The sequence below is a fragment of the Procambarus clarkii genome, chromosome 16 (genome assembly GCF_040958095.1).
Source record: "Procambarus clarkii isolate CNS0578487 chromosome 16, FALCON_Pclarkii_2.0, whole genome shotgun sequence".
In the NCBI taxonomy this organism is placed as follows: Eukaryota; Metazoa; Arthropoda; class Malacostraca; order Decapoda; family Cambaridae; genus Procambarus; species Procambarus clarkii.
Window position 1 is genome coordinate 26139604 of NC_091165.1, and position 17222 is coordinate 26156825.

General features: G+C 46.6%; 1 protein-coding gene across 2 annotated transcripts in view; it reads right to left on the reverse strand.

The window, feature by feature from the left end:
- Positions 1–2139, reverse strand: part of LOC123759891 (uncharacterized) — a 28799-nt gene extending 26660 nt beyond the window's left edge. For both annotated transcript variants that reach the window (XM_069325342.1, XM_069325344.1), the window contains exon 1: positions 2037–2139. In XM_069325342.1, coding sequence (XP_069181443.1) covers positions 2037–2070 — 34 coding nt within the window. In that variant the 5' untranslated portion in view covers positions 2071–2139. The remainder of the gene's footprint in view (positions 1–2036) is intronic.
- Between the last annotated feature and the right edge of the window lie 15083 nt (positions 2140–17222).

Consider the following 17222-nt stretch of genomic DNA (forward strand, 5'->3'; position numbering starts at 1 on the left):
CTCTCTCTCTCTCTCTCTCTCTCTCTCTCTCTCTCTCTCTCTTCTCTCTCTCTGTGTGTGTGTGTAGAGTTACCAGAGGATATGAACTATTATGACTCCGCGCCATTATAAGCTATATCACTACACCTTACAGTCTTACTGCTACATAATTATAAATAACCTTGTTCCTGTTTTATTAATTAACACAAATTTGTGTAAATATATATATATATATATATATATATATATATATATATATATATATATATTTACATATATATATATTTACATATATATATTATATATATATATATATATATATATATATATAGATATATATATATATATATATATATATATATATATATATATATATATATATATATATATATATATATATATAATATATATATATATATATAAGTGTGTGTAAATCACGAAAATTAACACGTGATGAAAAATGTGAGTGTCAGACAACGAAGGAAGAATTGAAACAGGAATTAACTTAAGTACTTTCGTATTTAATAATACATCTTCAGAAGGCTTCTGAAGATGATCTGATGATCTTTCTGGAGATGTATTATTAAATACGAAAGTAAGGAAATTCCTGTTTCTATATATATATAATATGAGAAAGCTGCAGGAACACGCAAGCCATAGATCACTAAGAACTCTTAATTGATCCTGCCAGGATTCGAACCCATGCGGTCCAGGATCACCCCTACCTTAACCACTAGACAATACGACTGTACAAAAATCTTGGTAGTCATGAGACTATTTTATCCAAGATCCGACAGCGCTCGATGGTCAACACGGGCGTAGATATTTGTGCTCCTGGCTGCCATGGTACTTAGCCAACACAGAGACAGATGCAGCAAAAACATAAGCTGCTTAAGTTGATGTATGTAATACCCTATTAATACCCATTGTTATGCCATTCATCCACTTGTTCACTTCACTCACGTCCTGTACCAACTCACCCAAAGAGAATATAAACCTTTGCTTAAATTAAATTGGTGTTTGAAAATGTAAGGAGTACCTTGCGAAATGCATCCTTAGATGTCAGAGCATAATAAAATGTGAAAATTAATTTGGAGAGTTGATTTTCAACTTCCCTCGACAGTGAAGAAAACCACAAGAAATTTTGATTTGAAATTTTGAAATCTTACCCTTTCGTTCATATTCAACAACATATGTTTACAAGAAAGACTACTAGTAATAAATAATAAATAATATATATATATTAAATATATATAATATATAATATGTAAGTTTCGCTTCAAGCAATCCTACGTTTATTTTGTAACCAGGTATTTTGTTCCATAAGTCAGCCCTCTATATTGTAATGTTCTTCGTTTCAGAAGTTGAATAATTAAATGTCGTATCACCAATGAAAGCGTTTTGTTAAAGTGCACTAAAGCATCTTCAGAGGGAGAGGAAAAGTGAACACAAATGGGGTAGAAGCAATATATGTCCATGCAGTTGTAAGTAGAAGTGAGGGTGGTTGTCTTCTAGGGGGGGGGGGACTGTAACTGTAATATCAGCATCGCCTATTTCAGCAAGCATTCCACAAGTAAGAATACTCATGTACCAACCACTTGTTATACGAGTATTTAGTATAGCAAGGCAGCTACTGACCATCTTGAGGCTTGTGTTTGGTGGTTGTTCAACAACCCCAAGTGTTCCTTGAGAGCCCTGCTGGCCAGCATCACGGCCGCGGCTCCCCTAACCAAAATCCAAACACTCCTTGTTGACTTGCGCGGCGGATGAGGCGACCCAGGTGTCAATCACCATTATGATTCTCGTCGAACTAAATCGTACTTTTTATTATCCCTACATTTACAGGCAATTCAAGTACCTAAATACACTATATACCATAAAACTGAGTGGTAAGGTGTGCCAGGAGCGGACGGAGCAACCCCCTACCGTCGTTATGTTCTTGCGGACAGAGTTAAGGCGTCACCTGCAGCCGCGGGCAGCCTGGCGCTGCCACCCTCAACGCTGTCACTGCCTAACCAGAACTACCTGTGGAAGACCTTACCGCAGGATAAACTTACAGGTCTTCCATGGGGTGTGGGAGCGGCGGGACATGGTGCAGAGGGGCACCGCTAACACAGGCAAGGTCGCTACTGCTCCGAAATCAATGATCCCACCAGTCACATCGGCCCTCCGCCACGCAAGCGCTCTGGGCTGCTTCCTACCTGCCGTGGCCAAGCTGCTGCCTGCCCACTACCACTTTATGGTCAAGTGCATAGTGTAACTTGGGAAAGGAAAAGAATATATATATATATATATATATATATATATATATATATATATATATATATATATATATATAAAATATATATATATATATATATATATATATATATATATATATATATATATATATATAATCTTACCGAAAAGGTAAGATTAATAATTCTAACACGAATTTTCTCAATATTTCTTAGGTTTTTCTTTACTGTCGGTGGTAATGAAAATATCAAGTCTCCAAAATTCATTTTTATTAATAATCTGACGCCTAGAAGCGTTTCGTCAGGACTTCTTACATTCTCAAAGACTTGTTTACACTTAACACTACACTTATGATACACTTGATACACTGTATATGAAACATTTGACGTTGTTGTTCTTGTTATAGATTCAGCTACTTGGAACAGGTTCCAAGTAGCACGGGCTATTGTGAGCCCGTAAGAACATTTGACGTTGTTGTTGTTATAGATTCAACTACTCGGAACAGGTTCCAAGTAGCACGGGCTATGGTGAGCCTGTAACTTACCTGGCACAGGAGCGGGACAAATAGCACGGGCTATGGTGAGCCCCTAGTGGACTTACCTGGCACAGGAGCGGTGCCGTGAACATTTGACATAACTATTGCTTTTTATTGGTTTTGGGTGAGGTGGGAAAATGAGAATGGAAGTAACTGCAGAGGGCCCATTGGCCCATACGGTGCCTTGAAGTGGGTAGAATATAGTTGTGCATTAATTGGCTGTTGATTGCTGGTGTTGACTTTTTGATGTGTAGTGCCTCGCTGATGTCGAGCCGCCTGCTATCGCTGTACCTATCGATGATTTCTGTGTTGTTTGTTAAGATTTCTCTGGTGATGATTTGGTTGTGAGAAGAGATTATATCTTCCTTGATAGAACCCCGGTTGTTTATGCATTGTTAGTCGCCTGGAAAGAGACGTTGTTGGCTTGCCTATATACTGAGTTCTTTGGGGCTTACAGTCCCCAAGTGGGCATTTAAAGGCATAGATGACGTTGGTTTCCTTCAAGGCGTTCTGCTTGTTGTCTGGGGAGTTTTTCATGAGTTCATTGGCCGTTTTTTGGTTTTATAATAAATTGTCAATTGTATTTTCTGATTTTTGTCTGTAGGGATAACGTTCCTATCAACAATACCTTTCAGGATCCTTCCCTCCGTTTTATGAGCCGTCGTAAAGAAGTTCCTGTAAAATAGTCTAATTGGGGGAACAAGTGTTGTGTTGGTTGACTCTTCAGAGGTTGCATGGTGCTTCACCTTTCTTTTTATGATGTCTTCAACGAAACCGTTAGAGAAGCCATTGTTGACTAGGACCTGCCTTACTCTACAGAGTTCTTCATCGACTTGCTTCCATCCTGAGCTGTGGCTGAGAGCACAGTCGACGTAAGCATTGACAACACTCCTCTTGTACCTGTCTGGGCAGTCACTATTGGCATTGAGGCACATTCCTATGTTTGCTTCCTTAGTATAGACTGCAGTGTGGAAGCCTCCGCTCCTTTCCGTGACTGTTACATGCAGAAAGGGCAGCTTCCCATTATTGTCCATCTCGTAAGTGAAACTCAACACAGAATTCCGCTCAAATGCCTCCTTGCCAGTGTCTGCAGCAGCTGAAGGAAACAACGATACTCTGAAACAGAAACGTGTTTTTCTGTTGCTCACGTGACCCCACTAAAATGAAGTGATTTGACGAAATCAGTCAAATCAAATTTAACAGTCTCTGTGGTGTAGTGGTAAGACACTCGCCTGGCGTTCCGCGAGCGCTAAGTCATGGGTTCGTATCCTGGCCGGGGAGGATTTACTGGGCGCAATTCCTTAACTGTAGCCTCTGTTTAACGCAACAGTAAAATGTGTACTTGGATGAAAAAACGATTCTTCGCGGCAGGGGATCGTATTCCAGGGACCTGCCCGAAACGCTACGCGTACTAGTGGCTGTACAAGAATGTAACAACTCTTGTATATATCTCAAAAATAGCTATGCAGAAGATTACCATCAAAGTTCCGCCGGGGGGGGGGGGTCAAATAGCTTCGGCTATCACCTCCTTATGTGCGGTCACTGATGGCAGAGTGGATTAAGGCACCGTGACACCAGTTGCAATGTGCTCCTGGAGGTCCGGGTTCGAGTCACTTCTAGGGTGGGGAGTTTTCATTTGCATATATACTTCGGGACCAAATAAAGGGTTTATTTAATAATACATCTACAGAATACACCCTTCTGAAGATGCATTATTAAATACGAAAATACTTAAGGAAATTCCTGTTTCAAGGATTCCTTCGTGGTCTGACACATATATATATATATATATATATATATATATATATATATATATATATATATATACTTTGGGTGTCTGTCCCCCCGACACAACAGATTATTAGTAATTATGTTCCAGTAGAGCTCATGTTTGCAAATATATGTTTAAGTTTTATGTGAGTTTCCCTTGAAAAGCGACACACTTTTTAAAGCACTTTAATAGAAAGAATTGTTCCCACAGTATATTTTTAGGGCTAACTTTACTAAATATTTAAAGCATATGTTCCTGGAATGTGAATAAAGGACTCCTGGTTCAACCTTGACGACGTTAGTCTAGTTTAGTTCATTTATTATGCACCCCATACCCATCCTATGGGTGGTAGTGGAAAGGGTTACAGAGGGACATAATGGGCTCAGGGACTGAATTCCAATATACCTTTAGCTAAGCAAGTTACAGTCTTGATGAACAAGTTACAAAATTCAATGCACATCGTCACATTGACACTGGGCTTGAGACCGACCACAAGTAAAGTTTCTAAATTAAGCAACTGACATATGTGGAGAGCTAGTGTCACAATTGATATGTTTGTCCTGCACACCGCCCCCCATCCAGTGGCAGAGGTGGATAGGTTACAATCACTGTTACTACCTACAGTTAGCAAACTGGGGATATTTGGCTAAAATTTGTTAACAGATAATCTTGCATGAAATATTTACACATCTTTTGAACATTTGTTATAGAATTGTCTCTGAATTCACGAATATTTTCTCACTCCATCACATAGTGACGGAGGGTGTGCGAATAATTTTGTTGACAGTTGACATTTGGTCATGTCTACATCAGCAGCCATCGAAATATAAGCCATCGCCCATTGCCAGGACAACTGCACTTTAGCTGCACCCGTGGGACGGTGTAGGGAACCATCAGTGTATATGGTTTAAGAGACAGAATGCTATGTGGACAGAGCATCAATATGTCTTAAGACGTTGAGCTTTGCCTCAAGACGAAGCTTGGGCGGATCTCTAATTTGTTTCTTGGGTGGAAAGGGGAGATTAAAATTGGAAACGATATAATCTTCCACGGTGCAGAAAAGTACCGTTATTGTCTCTCTTGGTACATATTATATATCTGATACATTATGAGTTCAGTTTTACTTATCTATTTTGAACAATGTTGACCTTCAAGAAAGAAATTCTGGAGGGTTTCTGTGAAAGGGTTAAGATGAGCTATTCTAAGCATTTTCATACCAATTTAACAGTTAATTTCAGTAACACTATCAATGACGCTTGGAATATTAAGTTCCCTTCTCATATTAAGTATCTTTGTGGTACGAGGGCACCCAAGTATAATCCTCAAGTCTTCGTTCTGCAATTTTTCAAGATACTTTGTTTAATAGTGTGTTTAGGGCAATAGCTCTGTAGTTACCAGAGCAAGACATAGAAGCTCGGAAGTTCTTTGGAATAGGAACAAGTACAGAGGTGCATATATTGTAGATGAATATGTGGCTTTCTAAACCATTAAATGGATTACAGCGTGCAGGTGTTTAACATTAGGGGCCTGGGTATGCAGGTGTCGCTTACAGCTGTAGTTAAGTCAGTTTCAGTCTCATCTGTTCGGTGTATAGCACTGTTGTACAACGCTGAATATTTGTCTTTGAAAACATTACATGTATTATGGGGCCCAGAGGAATCGTCCCATGACCACTACTTGAGGCAGTAGTCGTCCATGACCACTATACTTGAGCAGTAGTCGTCCATGACTACTATACTTGAGCAGTAGTCGTCCAGGACCACTATACTTGAGCAGTAGTCGTCCATGACTACTATACTTGAGCAGTAGTCGTCCAGGACCACTATACTTGAGCAGTAGTCGTCCATGACTACTATACTTGAGCAGTAGTCGTCCATGACCACTATACTTGAGCAGTAGTCGTCCATGACCACTATACTTGAGCAGTAGTCGTCCATGACCACTATACTTGAGCAGTAGTCGTCCATGACCACTATACTTGAGCAGTAGTCGTCCAGGACCACTATACTTGAGCAGTAGTCGTCCATGACCACTATACTTGAGCAGTAGTCGTCCATGACCATGAGAGGTCCTGTGTATGGTGGGAAGTCCTGTGTATGGTAAGTGGTCTTGTGTATGGTGAGGGGTCCTGCTTATGGTGAGTGGTCTTGTGTATTTTGAGAGGGCCAGTGTATGGTCAGTGGTCTTGTGTATAAGATGAGTGGTCCTGTGAATGGGTAGTGTGGAGGGGTCACTGTAGGATAGGGAAGACAGGGATGAAGGGGTCACTGAAGGATAGTGGAGGGAGGAAGGGAGGGAGGGCTGACTGTTGGATAGGGGAGGGAGGGAAGTGGTCACTTTATGCTGGCATAATTGGATGCTTCTGGTGGATGACATTTCTGATGACGCAGCAGAGTTCGAGATTAGAAAGTATTTTGAGAGGAAAACACAGGAGTCCGCTCACACCCGAGTCTCAGTGACCAGTATGCAGGTCAGGCGCGGAGGTGAACTGCAGGCCGGATGTCAACAACCGGACTGACCTGCGGCCGCGCCTAGTGACAGATGAACTGGCGGACTACAGTGATGGGTAGATGGGGTAGAGTTATCATGGATGGTGGTAGAGGTCTTGGGATAGTGGAGGTGGTGGTGGGGGGGGGGGTGGTGACGCTAGTGAGAGTGGGGCGAGGTAAATGTCAACTGGGGCAGGGGAGGGGGGGGAGGAGCAGCACCTTCACTGCCCCAAGCGTCCAGTCTTCCTTCTTCCAGCCTTGCAACTCACTAGACTTTCCTCCCACTCTCTCTCTCTCTGCCTTTTTGCGAGGCAGGCGGCCAGCCACCCAGCTTCCTTGCCTGCCTACAGTCTTGTGGACCATACCTTGTGATGGTTGCTAGTTCCAAGGAACAACGTCCCCGCGGCGCGATCTCTGATCAAGCTTCCAACGTCCCCGCGGCGCGATCTCTGATCAAGCTTCCTGGTTGGTGGTCTGCTCATCCAATAGGTTGTTAGACGCCGCTGTTCGCTATCTGACGGATGAATCAATACCTGGTTGATCAGTTATCCTTTGGAGGTAGACAGAGAAATGACACTGACTGATATATCTACGAATAAATCTTTGGAGCAGGTGGCGGATCGAACAAGCATCCTGGGCTTCCTCCCAGGATGGGGGCAACCATCCATGGTAAGGCTCGCGCCTCAAACCATGGACCACAATATGCTGAAGGTTACATAACCTGAAGTCCGCCCAGACCCACTAGAAGTCTAGAGGCACCGAGCAAGTAGTCATCACTTGCACTAACTACACCACCATACACTCCGGTGCAGGTATTGGGTCGGGGCGGGCGTCTGCCTCTATAACCTGAAGTATATCGTGGTCCATGGGTAAGGCGTGCGTCTGAGATGACCAAGAACGTGGTTCGATTCCACCGTCCAGATCTGAAGATTTTCTCAGCCTTTGGAGGTGTTTATCAAAAATTTCTTCTGAACTTTGCGAGAGGTTGGTTAGTTATGCCTGTACTTATAAGGGGGAGTGTAACATAAAGTCTTGGACCCTTAATGTTGATACAATTGTCTCTCGGCGTACCCATTGCACCTCTGCTTTTCAACGGAGTTATTTCCATGTGCAAATTTAGAATCAGTCCCTCTAATATTGTCCGTGAAAATTATGTATATGTGCACTCGCCTGCGATCTAGAGAATGCAGATTGATACTTTTTAAGTGGTCCCGGTAGTTTGGATGTATTACTGAATAGATTCGTACAGTAAATATTATTGCACTTTATCCAGGTCAACAACTTCTCCGGCTTTGAATGACCAGTTAGTGTGCAACAATATTCTTAAGTGCTCAACCTGTAGAGAACACAAGTATCTTAAAAATTACCACAATTAGTTGTGGCATTTTATATTTAAAACGTTTTTGTTATCCAGTGTGTCATTATTCTTGCAGTTGTAAGTTATTTTATTGTGTTGGCAAAAGTAAGTTCTTCCGACATGATTTTACAGTAATTTGGCTGCTTTTTATGTGCTTTCGTTTTGACATTTTCGTTCTTGCTCCAACGGAGGAGCTGAAACTTTCTTCATTGAATATTATTTTGTTTTCTGTGCGTCATTGAAAGACCTGATGTACATCAGTTTGGAGTTGTGTAGTGTCTCAGCCCGTTCACCAATCTCCCCGTCTGCTCCCTTGTCTGTGAACCCGGCCTGCTACCTGCACGCTACCTGCTACCTACTGTTCTAGCAGTTACATAAACAAACAGGAGTTAGACAACTGTTACATCCAAGGAAAGGTCAGTAGTTGGATTGGGATGACCTGGATAAGTCTACGCACAGGTTTCGTGTTCGAACAACAGGAACTATCTTGGCCAACGCCGGGGACACTCAACTCTCTGGCCCTCTTCCAAGCCGCTCTAATGCCGCCTCCACTTCTGACCTGCTGACTCGACTTGAGTTTTATCCATAATACAGTTTGTAAAAAATATACAAAAAGTAAAGTAAGTTGGAACGATTATGAATAAACTTAAAGGATACAACTGCATTTTATTCCTGCGTCCAGTAAAAGTAAGTTTTAAACACCGAGAAGGTGGAAAATTGGGACAAAAAGCTGAGCCTTATATAAGTTAATAATGAAGCAGCGGAGAAGTGGTGAGCACTCGGGCCTCATAGCACTGCCGGGGCCTCGGGGCTCCTGCCTCAACCCCACGCTTTCTTCTCCATAGCAAATTAACTATGATGCAACACAGCTGTGGCCCTACCAGCACCATCCTAACCATCACCTTCATCCCTCACGCCATCACTGTCGCCACAAGTGCTATCACCACCACCACCACCACCACCACCATCACCACCATCATCACCACCTCCACCACCTCCACCACCACCACCACCACCACCACCACCACCCTCCGCCACTAGGCATCACCTGCGTCACCACACATTATAATTAGTGATATCTGGCAGCATCGTTGGTAGTCCCAACAAGTTGCTGGTGTTTACTAGACAGTAGAAGACTAATCTGGGCAAGTTGTATATGTCACATTGTTACTGGCAGACAGGTGGGGCCGGGGGGGGGGGGGGGGGGGGTGCTGGTGCTGCCACCACACTATAGAGGGGCCGGGGTGGTGCTGCCACCACACTATAGAGGGGCCAGGGTGGTGCTGCCACCACACTATAGAGGGGCCGGGGTGGTGCTGCCACCACACTATAGAGGGGCCGGGGTGGTGCTGCCACCACACTATAGAGGGGCCGGGGTGATGCTGGTGCTGCCACCACACTATAGAGGGGCCGGGGTGGTGCTGCCACCACACTATAGAGGGGCCGGGGTGGTGCTGCCACCACACTATAGAGGGGCCGGGGTGGTGCTGCCACCACACTATAGAGGGGCCGGGGTGGTGCTGCCACCACACTATAGAGGGGTCGGGGTGGTGCTGCCACCACACTATAGAGGGGCCGGGGTGGTGCTGCCACCACACTATAGAGGGGCCGGGGTGGTGCTGCCACCACACTATAGAGGGGCCGGGGTGGTGCTGCCACCACACTATAGAGGGGCCGGGGTGATGCTGGTGCTGCCACCACACTATAGAGGGGCCGGGGTGGTGCTGCCACCACACTATAGAGGGGCCGGGGTGGTGCTGCCACCACACTATAGAGGGGCCGGGGTGGTGCTGCCACCACACTATAGAGGGGCCGGGGTGGTGCTGCCACCACACTATAGAGGGGCCGGGGTGGTGCTGCCACCACACTATAGAGGGGCCGGGGTGGTGCTACCACCACACTATAGAGGGGCCGGGGTGGTGCTGCCACCACACTATACTGGTGAGGCAGGGGAACCTGCCTGAGGCAGGGAAAAAAAAGTCGTTAGTAAACAGTTGATTGACAGTTGAGAGGCGAGCCGAAAGAGCAAAGCTCAACCCCCGCAAACACAACTAGGTGAATACAACTAGGTGAATACATGATACACACACTCGCTTTGTGACAAAAGCCCGAGGAGGATTGAATGGGAACCAATCCATAACTTAGCCACTGTTCACCCAGTGGTAATTGGGAACCTGAGAATAAAACCAATAGGCGGCCGTGTCCCATCATCAGAATTACAGCCCCGCTCCTGTACCAGGTAAGTCCACTACGGGCTCACCATAGCCCGTGCTACTTGCAACTTTTTGTTCCTAGTAGCACAATCTACAACAACAACAACAACCGTGTTCCAGGGAAACTAATAGGGTTAAGGCTTGCCGTGAACTATGGGAAGGGAAGGCTCTCGGCCTGCTAAGAGGCGTCTACTCGGCCTGCTAAGAGGCGTCTACTCGGCCTGCTAAGAGGCGTCAGAAGGCGTCTACTCGTGCGTCCAGCTGTGTACAATAGGTACCATGAGCGGGGCAGCCAGCAAGGTTGGGGTAGATCCGGCCTGATTAGTGCTTCAACTTTCACAGGATGACAATACTGCGGCGGGCGCCCCTCGCCCTCCCCAGTCTTCGTGCACCAGCTTTGCTCTCCACACCATCATGACAATATTTGTTTATCATAACCGTTAACACATGTTTCTACATCTTCTCTTCACCCCTTCCCCCTCACTTTACAGGTAATTGCTTGCGTGTATGTATGTATATATATATATATATATATATATATATATATATATATATATATATATATATATATATATATATACATACATATATATATCAGTGCTAGAAGGGTACACCTAGTGTTCCTCTGAGGGTTGTAACATGGTCTACATCAGTAGTTGGGTTGAGGGAGTGAACCGCACAAGGCCTCGAGCGCCTCTTCCTGACCAGGATTTTTTTTTTTATATACAATTTTTCTGTTGCGAGAGTGGAGAGAAGCGGCGGAGACGGCCACTCCGGGTAACTTTCTCGTGATATGCAAGACTTGCGAGTGAGCAGGTGTGGAGGGAGCCACGCCCCCCTCTCCACCCACCACGCCCCCCTCTTCACCCACCACGCCCCCTCTCCACCCACCACGCCCGCTCTCCACCCACCACGGCCCCCAACACGCCCCCTCCACCCACCATGCCCCCCCCCAAGCTCTATTCATATCCTGGCGATATTTATATATTCCTGTTGTTGTGTGACTGCTCTGGTGAAGGTGACCTCACGCAGGCAGTAGTGTGGTGTGGTGGCACCAGACCTCAGCGTGCCCGCCCTCCCTAGACTCGGGGAGATGATACACGGGGCACAACTACTTCCTGGAAATTTTATATTTCTTGAGACTGACCAACACTACCGCAGGCACAGTCTTACACAGTACACCCACCATTAGCAATGTTATGTATACATTTCTGTACTGTATATTATCTATACATTTCTTCACTTATGTATACTGTGTTCTCCCCCACACAGCTCTTCCCCCACAGTTCTTCCCGGCACAGTTGTGTTCTCAGCATGGCCAGGCGTCACTGTACTCAGCTTGGCCAGGCGTCACTGTACTCAGCTTGGCCAGGCGTCACTGTACTCAGCTTGGCCAGGCGTCACTGTACTCAGCTTGGCCAGGCGTCACTGTACTCAGCTTGGCTAGGCGTCACTGTACTCAGCTTGGCTAGGCGTCACTGTACTCAGCTTGGCGAGGCGTCACTGTACTCAGCTTGGCCAGGCGTCACTGTACTCAGCTTGGCTAGGCGTCACTGTACTCAGCTTGGCCAGGCGTCACTGTACTCAGCTTGGCCAGGCGTCACTGTACTCAGCTTGGCAAGGCGTCACTGTACTCAGCTTGGCTAGGCGTCACTGTACTCAGCTTGGCTAGGCGTCACTGTACTCAGCTTGGCCAGGCGTCACTGTACTCAGCTTGGCCAGGCGTCACGGTACTCAGCTTGGCCAGGCGTCACTGTACTCAGCTTGGCCAGGCGTCACTGTACTCAGCTTGGCTAGGCGTCACTGTCAAAGCAACAGCGTGATGAAGCTAAGGACAAAATATAATTGATGTTTGCCGACATCATTTCAAAACACAAGTGACAGTAAACTTCACGCACGCACACACACACACACACACACACACACACACACACACACACACACACACACACACACACACACACACACACACACACACACACACACACACACCACACACACACACACACACACACACACACACACACACACACACACACACACACACACACACACACACACACACGGGAATTACTACGGGAAACTACGGGAATTAAACCTCACTTCGCTGGAAGGCAGAAGAGTTAGGGGGGACATGATCACCACATTCAAGATTCTGAAGGGGATTGATAGGGTAGATAAAGATAGTCTATTTAACACAAGGGGAACACGACACAGGTGGAAACTGAGTGCCCAAGTGAGCCACAGAGATATTAGAAAGAACTTTTTTAGTGTCAGAGTGGTTGACAAATGGAATGCATTAGGAAGTGATGTGGTGGAGGCTGACTCCATACACAGTTTCAAGTGTAGATATGACAGAGCCCGATAGGCTCAGGAATCTGTACACCTGTTGATTGACGGTTGAGAGGCGGGACCAAAGAGCCAGAGCTCAACCCCCGCAAACACAACTAGGTGAGTACAACTAGGTGAGTACACACACACACACACACACACATTGTTTGCTGATGATGCAAAAATTATGAGGAGGATTAAGACGGAGGAAGATAGTATGAGGCTACAAGAGAACTTAGACTGAATGAATGGTCCAACAAATGGCTAATAAAGTTCAACCCGAGTAAATGTAAGGTAATGAAACTAGGGGGTGCAAACAGGAGGCCAGACACATGATACAGAATGGGAGATGAAAACCTTCATGAAACGGACAGAGAAAAAGATCTAGGAGTTGATATCACACCAAACCTGTCTCCTGAAGCCCACATCAAAAGAATAACATCGGCGGCGTATGCAAGACTGGCTAACATCAGAACAGCCTTCAGGAACCTGTGTAAGGAATTCTTCAGAACCTTATATACCACATATGTAAGACCAATCCTGGAGTATGCGGCCCCAGCATGGAGCCCGTACCAGGTTATGTCTTCCCATTCATCACTGTCAGGTTATGTCTTAGGTAAGTTTAGGCTCGGCTAGGGGTTCACTATGTGCCAAGGTCAGCCTCCTCCCATGTTAAGGCCACCCACCGCTGTCTCCTCACTCAGCCACAAGTTCCCATGGGGAACTTGTGGCTGAGTAGACAGCGCTCGGGGGTTGTGGTCCTAAGGCCTGGAGTCGATTCTCGGCCGAGGGAGAAGCAAATGGGCAGTTTTTTTCCACCCTGTCACCTAGCCTACCTTTTCCAGGTGTCTATTTACCCCTGTAAATAGGTACCTGGGGGTTAGATAACTGCTACGAGCTGCTTCCTGGGGATATGTGTGTGTGTGTGTGTGTGTATACTCTCCTCTGAGAGTGAGCAGCCAGACACACACACACACACACACCACACTCAGTCATCACACACATATTTACCAAACATTGGAGCATCACAGAGGGAAGCCCCGTGATGATTATCTGATCATAAATGTTGACCAGAGATGATGGTTCACCACTACACGTTCCTGCCAAGCTGGTCCTGGCCTCCCTCTCCACCTTGTGGCACGGGTTGACGCCTGCACTTGAAGCCCCTCGCGGCGGCCACCTTCCTCCCTCTAAAGTGCCTCTTACTTTAACTTGCTGTTTTGGGTTAACTACTGAGCCTGGGTGTTGTAGGGTGTGTGGTGGTGAGTGAGGCTGGTGGTTGTGTGGTAGTGAGTGAGGGTGGTGGTTGTGTGGTAGTGAGTGAGGGTGGTGGTTGTGTGGTAGTGAGTGAGGCTGGTGGTTGTGTGGTAGTGAGTGAGGGTGGTGGTTGTGTGGTAGTGAGTGAGGCTGGTGGTTGTGTGGTGGTGAGTGAGGCTGGTGGTTGTGTGGTAGTGAGTGAGGGTGGTGGTTGTGTGGTAGTGAGTGAGGGTGGTGGTTGTGTGGTAGTGAGTGAGGCTGGTGGTTGTGTGGTGGTGAGTGAGGCTGGTGGTTGTGTGGTAGTGAGTGAGGGTGGTGGTTGTGTGGTAGTGAGTGAGGGTGGTGGTTGTGTGGTAGTGAGTGAGGCTGGTGGTTGTGTGGTGGTGAGTGAGGCTGATGGTTGTGTGGTAGTGAGTGAGGCTGGTGGTTGTGTGGTAGTGAGTGAGGCTGGTGGTTGTGTGGTAGTGAGTGAGGGTGGTGGTTGTGTGGTAGTGAGTGAGGGTGGTGGTTGTGTGGTAGTGAGTGAGGCTGGTGGTTGTGTGGTAGTGAGTGAGGGTGGTGGTTGTGTGGTAGTGAGTGAGGCTGGTGGTTGTGTGGTAGTGAGTGAGGCTGGTGGTTGTGTGGTGGTGAGTGAGGCTGGTGGTTGTGTGGTAGTGAGTGAGGCTGGTGGTTGTGTGGTGGTGAGTGAGGCTGGTGGTTGTGTGGTAGTGAGTGAGGCTGGTGGTTGTGTGGTGGTGAGTGAGGCTGGTGGTTGTGTGGTCATTCCCGCCATGTTTACCCAGTACCCTCCCGCCATGTTTACCCAGTACCCTCCCGCCATGTTTACCCAGTACCCTCCCGCCATGTTTACCCAGTACCCTCCCGCCATGTTTACCCAGTACCCTCCCGCCATGTTTACCCAGTACCCTCCCGCCATGTTTACCCAGTACCCTCCCGCCATGTTTACCCAGTACCCTCCCGCCATGTTTACCCAGTACCCTCCCGCCATGTTTACCCAGTACCCTCCCGCCATGTTTACCCAGTACCCTCCCGCCATGTTTACCCAGTACCCTCCCGCCATGTTTACCCAGTACCCTCCCGCCATGTTTACCCAGTACCCTCCCGCCATGTTTACCCAGTACCCTCCCGCCATGTTTACCCAGTACCCTCCCGCCATGTTTACCCAGTACCCTCCCGCCATGTTTACCCAGTACCCTCCCGCCTTGTGGGGAAGTTGTCGGTAATATTTATTTGCTCTTTCTTTTTTGCTCGCTAAGATTTCTTGCTGATATTTGTAAGTGTCTTTTCTTCTGTTGGAGTCATTTATCGGCGTGTTTGTTATAGTTGTTTGATCTGCCTTGCATGTGGCAGGTGCTGCAGGCAGCAGCACAAGTAGCCGCCCACACTGCTGCTTTCACCTCTCACTTTCCCTTAACTTACCTAGCTGCTGCTGCAGCATCTAGTCTGACTGGTTCTTGGCCACGGCTTACACACGCCCAATGGCCGCCAACTGGTACTAAAGCCGCGCCAACTGTCAGAAGATATTGTGTGAGATAGGGAGTACTGCTGTCGTGTACTGGAAGCTCTAGTCAGCTTCTGGGCCCCGCTTCTTACTCAACAACTGACGGCATAACACAATGGCGACATGAGTTATATCTCAGTCGTGTTTTAGAGTTCGTAACCCCTCAACCTGGTCCCCAACATCATTAACCAGCTTTCTCTTGTCCACCTCCTCAATTATCTCTGACTTTTTTATATGCCGTGATCATGTCCACTGCGAACCTTCTCATTCTGTAGTTCTGCACTATTTGTCTGCCTTACACAGTCATCATAATCTATCTCCTTTAAGTCAATGACGAGCCTAGTGGCAAGCCTCTGAACTTTCTTAATCAAGCAACTTGGGTGCTCGTCAGGCTCCGGGCTGGCGCCACACTCCTCAACACTACTTTAGCTCACTCCCTCCTTAAGGGAAGATGGATGTCTCAGCCTACAGTCACTGAAAGGAAAATAACATGAAAACATTAATCAAAGTTTTTTTTTAGTTTAATAATCAAAGGACGCATAATTTTGTTAAGTTAAAATTAAATATAAACTGAGAGTATAAAAATAATTTAGTTAAATATGTGAAAATAAAAGTTGGAAGTAAGAATAATATTTTATTTTAATTGTAATGGTACCACAAGGTAGAATAACTGTGGCAACACTGATGACATGAGCGCGGTGGCCCCCTCGGAGGTTCTCTCAAACCTCAAACACTTGACGTGGATCAGTTTTCAAAAATTAAAAATTACTGAAATCTCGACGTTATAAGTTGACATGCAGATCTAAACACTTGATGTCACTCAACTGTTGGCAAGTCTTAGGCACTTGTCAATGTCAGTATGTCACTTAGGCATGTCAGTATGCCTTTTTGCAATAAAACTCGCTTAGGGTTGATCAGTAACATATCATTGGTAAGAAATTGTAAACGTAGGATGTTAGATGACTTTTCAATGCTTGAAAATGTATGTGAATAAAACGAAGCCCATCTCCTAACCGTAAAGCATCCCATGATGGGGATATTTTATTTGTCAGACCCAACTCTACCCTGGGAATTCGACTTAATCACAATACTCTTCGTATTGGGCAGCCATTCTCTTTACTGCCTCTTTCCTCACCAAGCAAAAGTGCTTCTACAGAAGAGCACTGACAGACCAACACGGCCAACACGGTCTGACATGTTGTAAATCACACGGCAGAATGTTAAGACCCGAAGAAGTCAGAGACATCAAGAGGAGTCTTGCTGCGGCCATCACGGACACCACCACGGACACCACCACGGACACCACCACGGGCACCACCACGGACACCACCACGGACACCACCACGGGCACCACCACGGACACCACCACGGACACCACCACGGGCACCACCACGGGCACCACCACGGGCACTACCACGGACACCACCACGGGCACCACCACGGACACCACCACGGGCACCACCACGGACACCACCACGGGCACCACCACGGACACCACCACGGACACCACCACGGGCACCACCACGGACACCACCACGGACACCACCACGG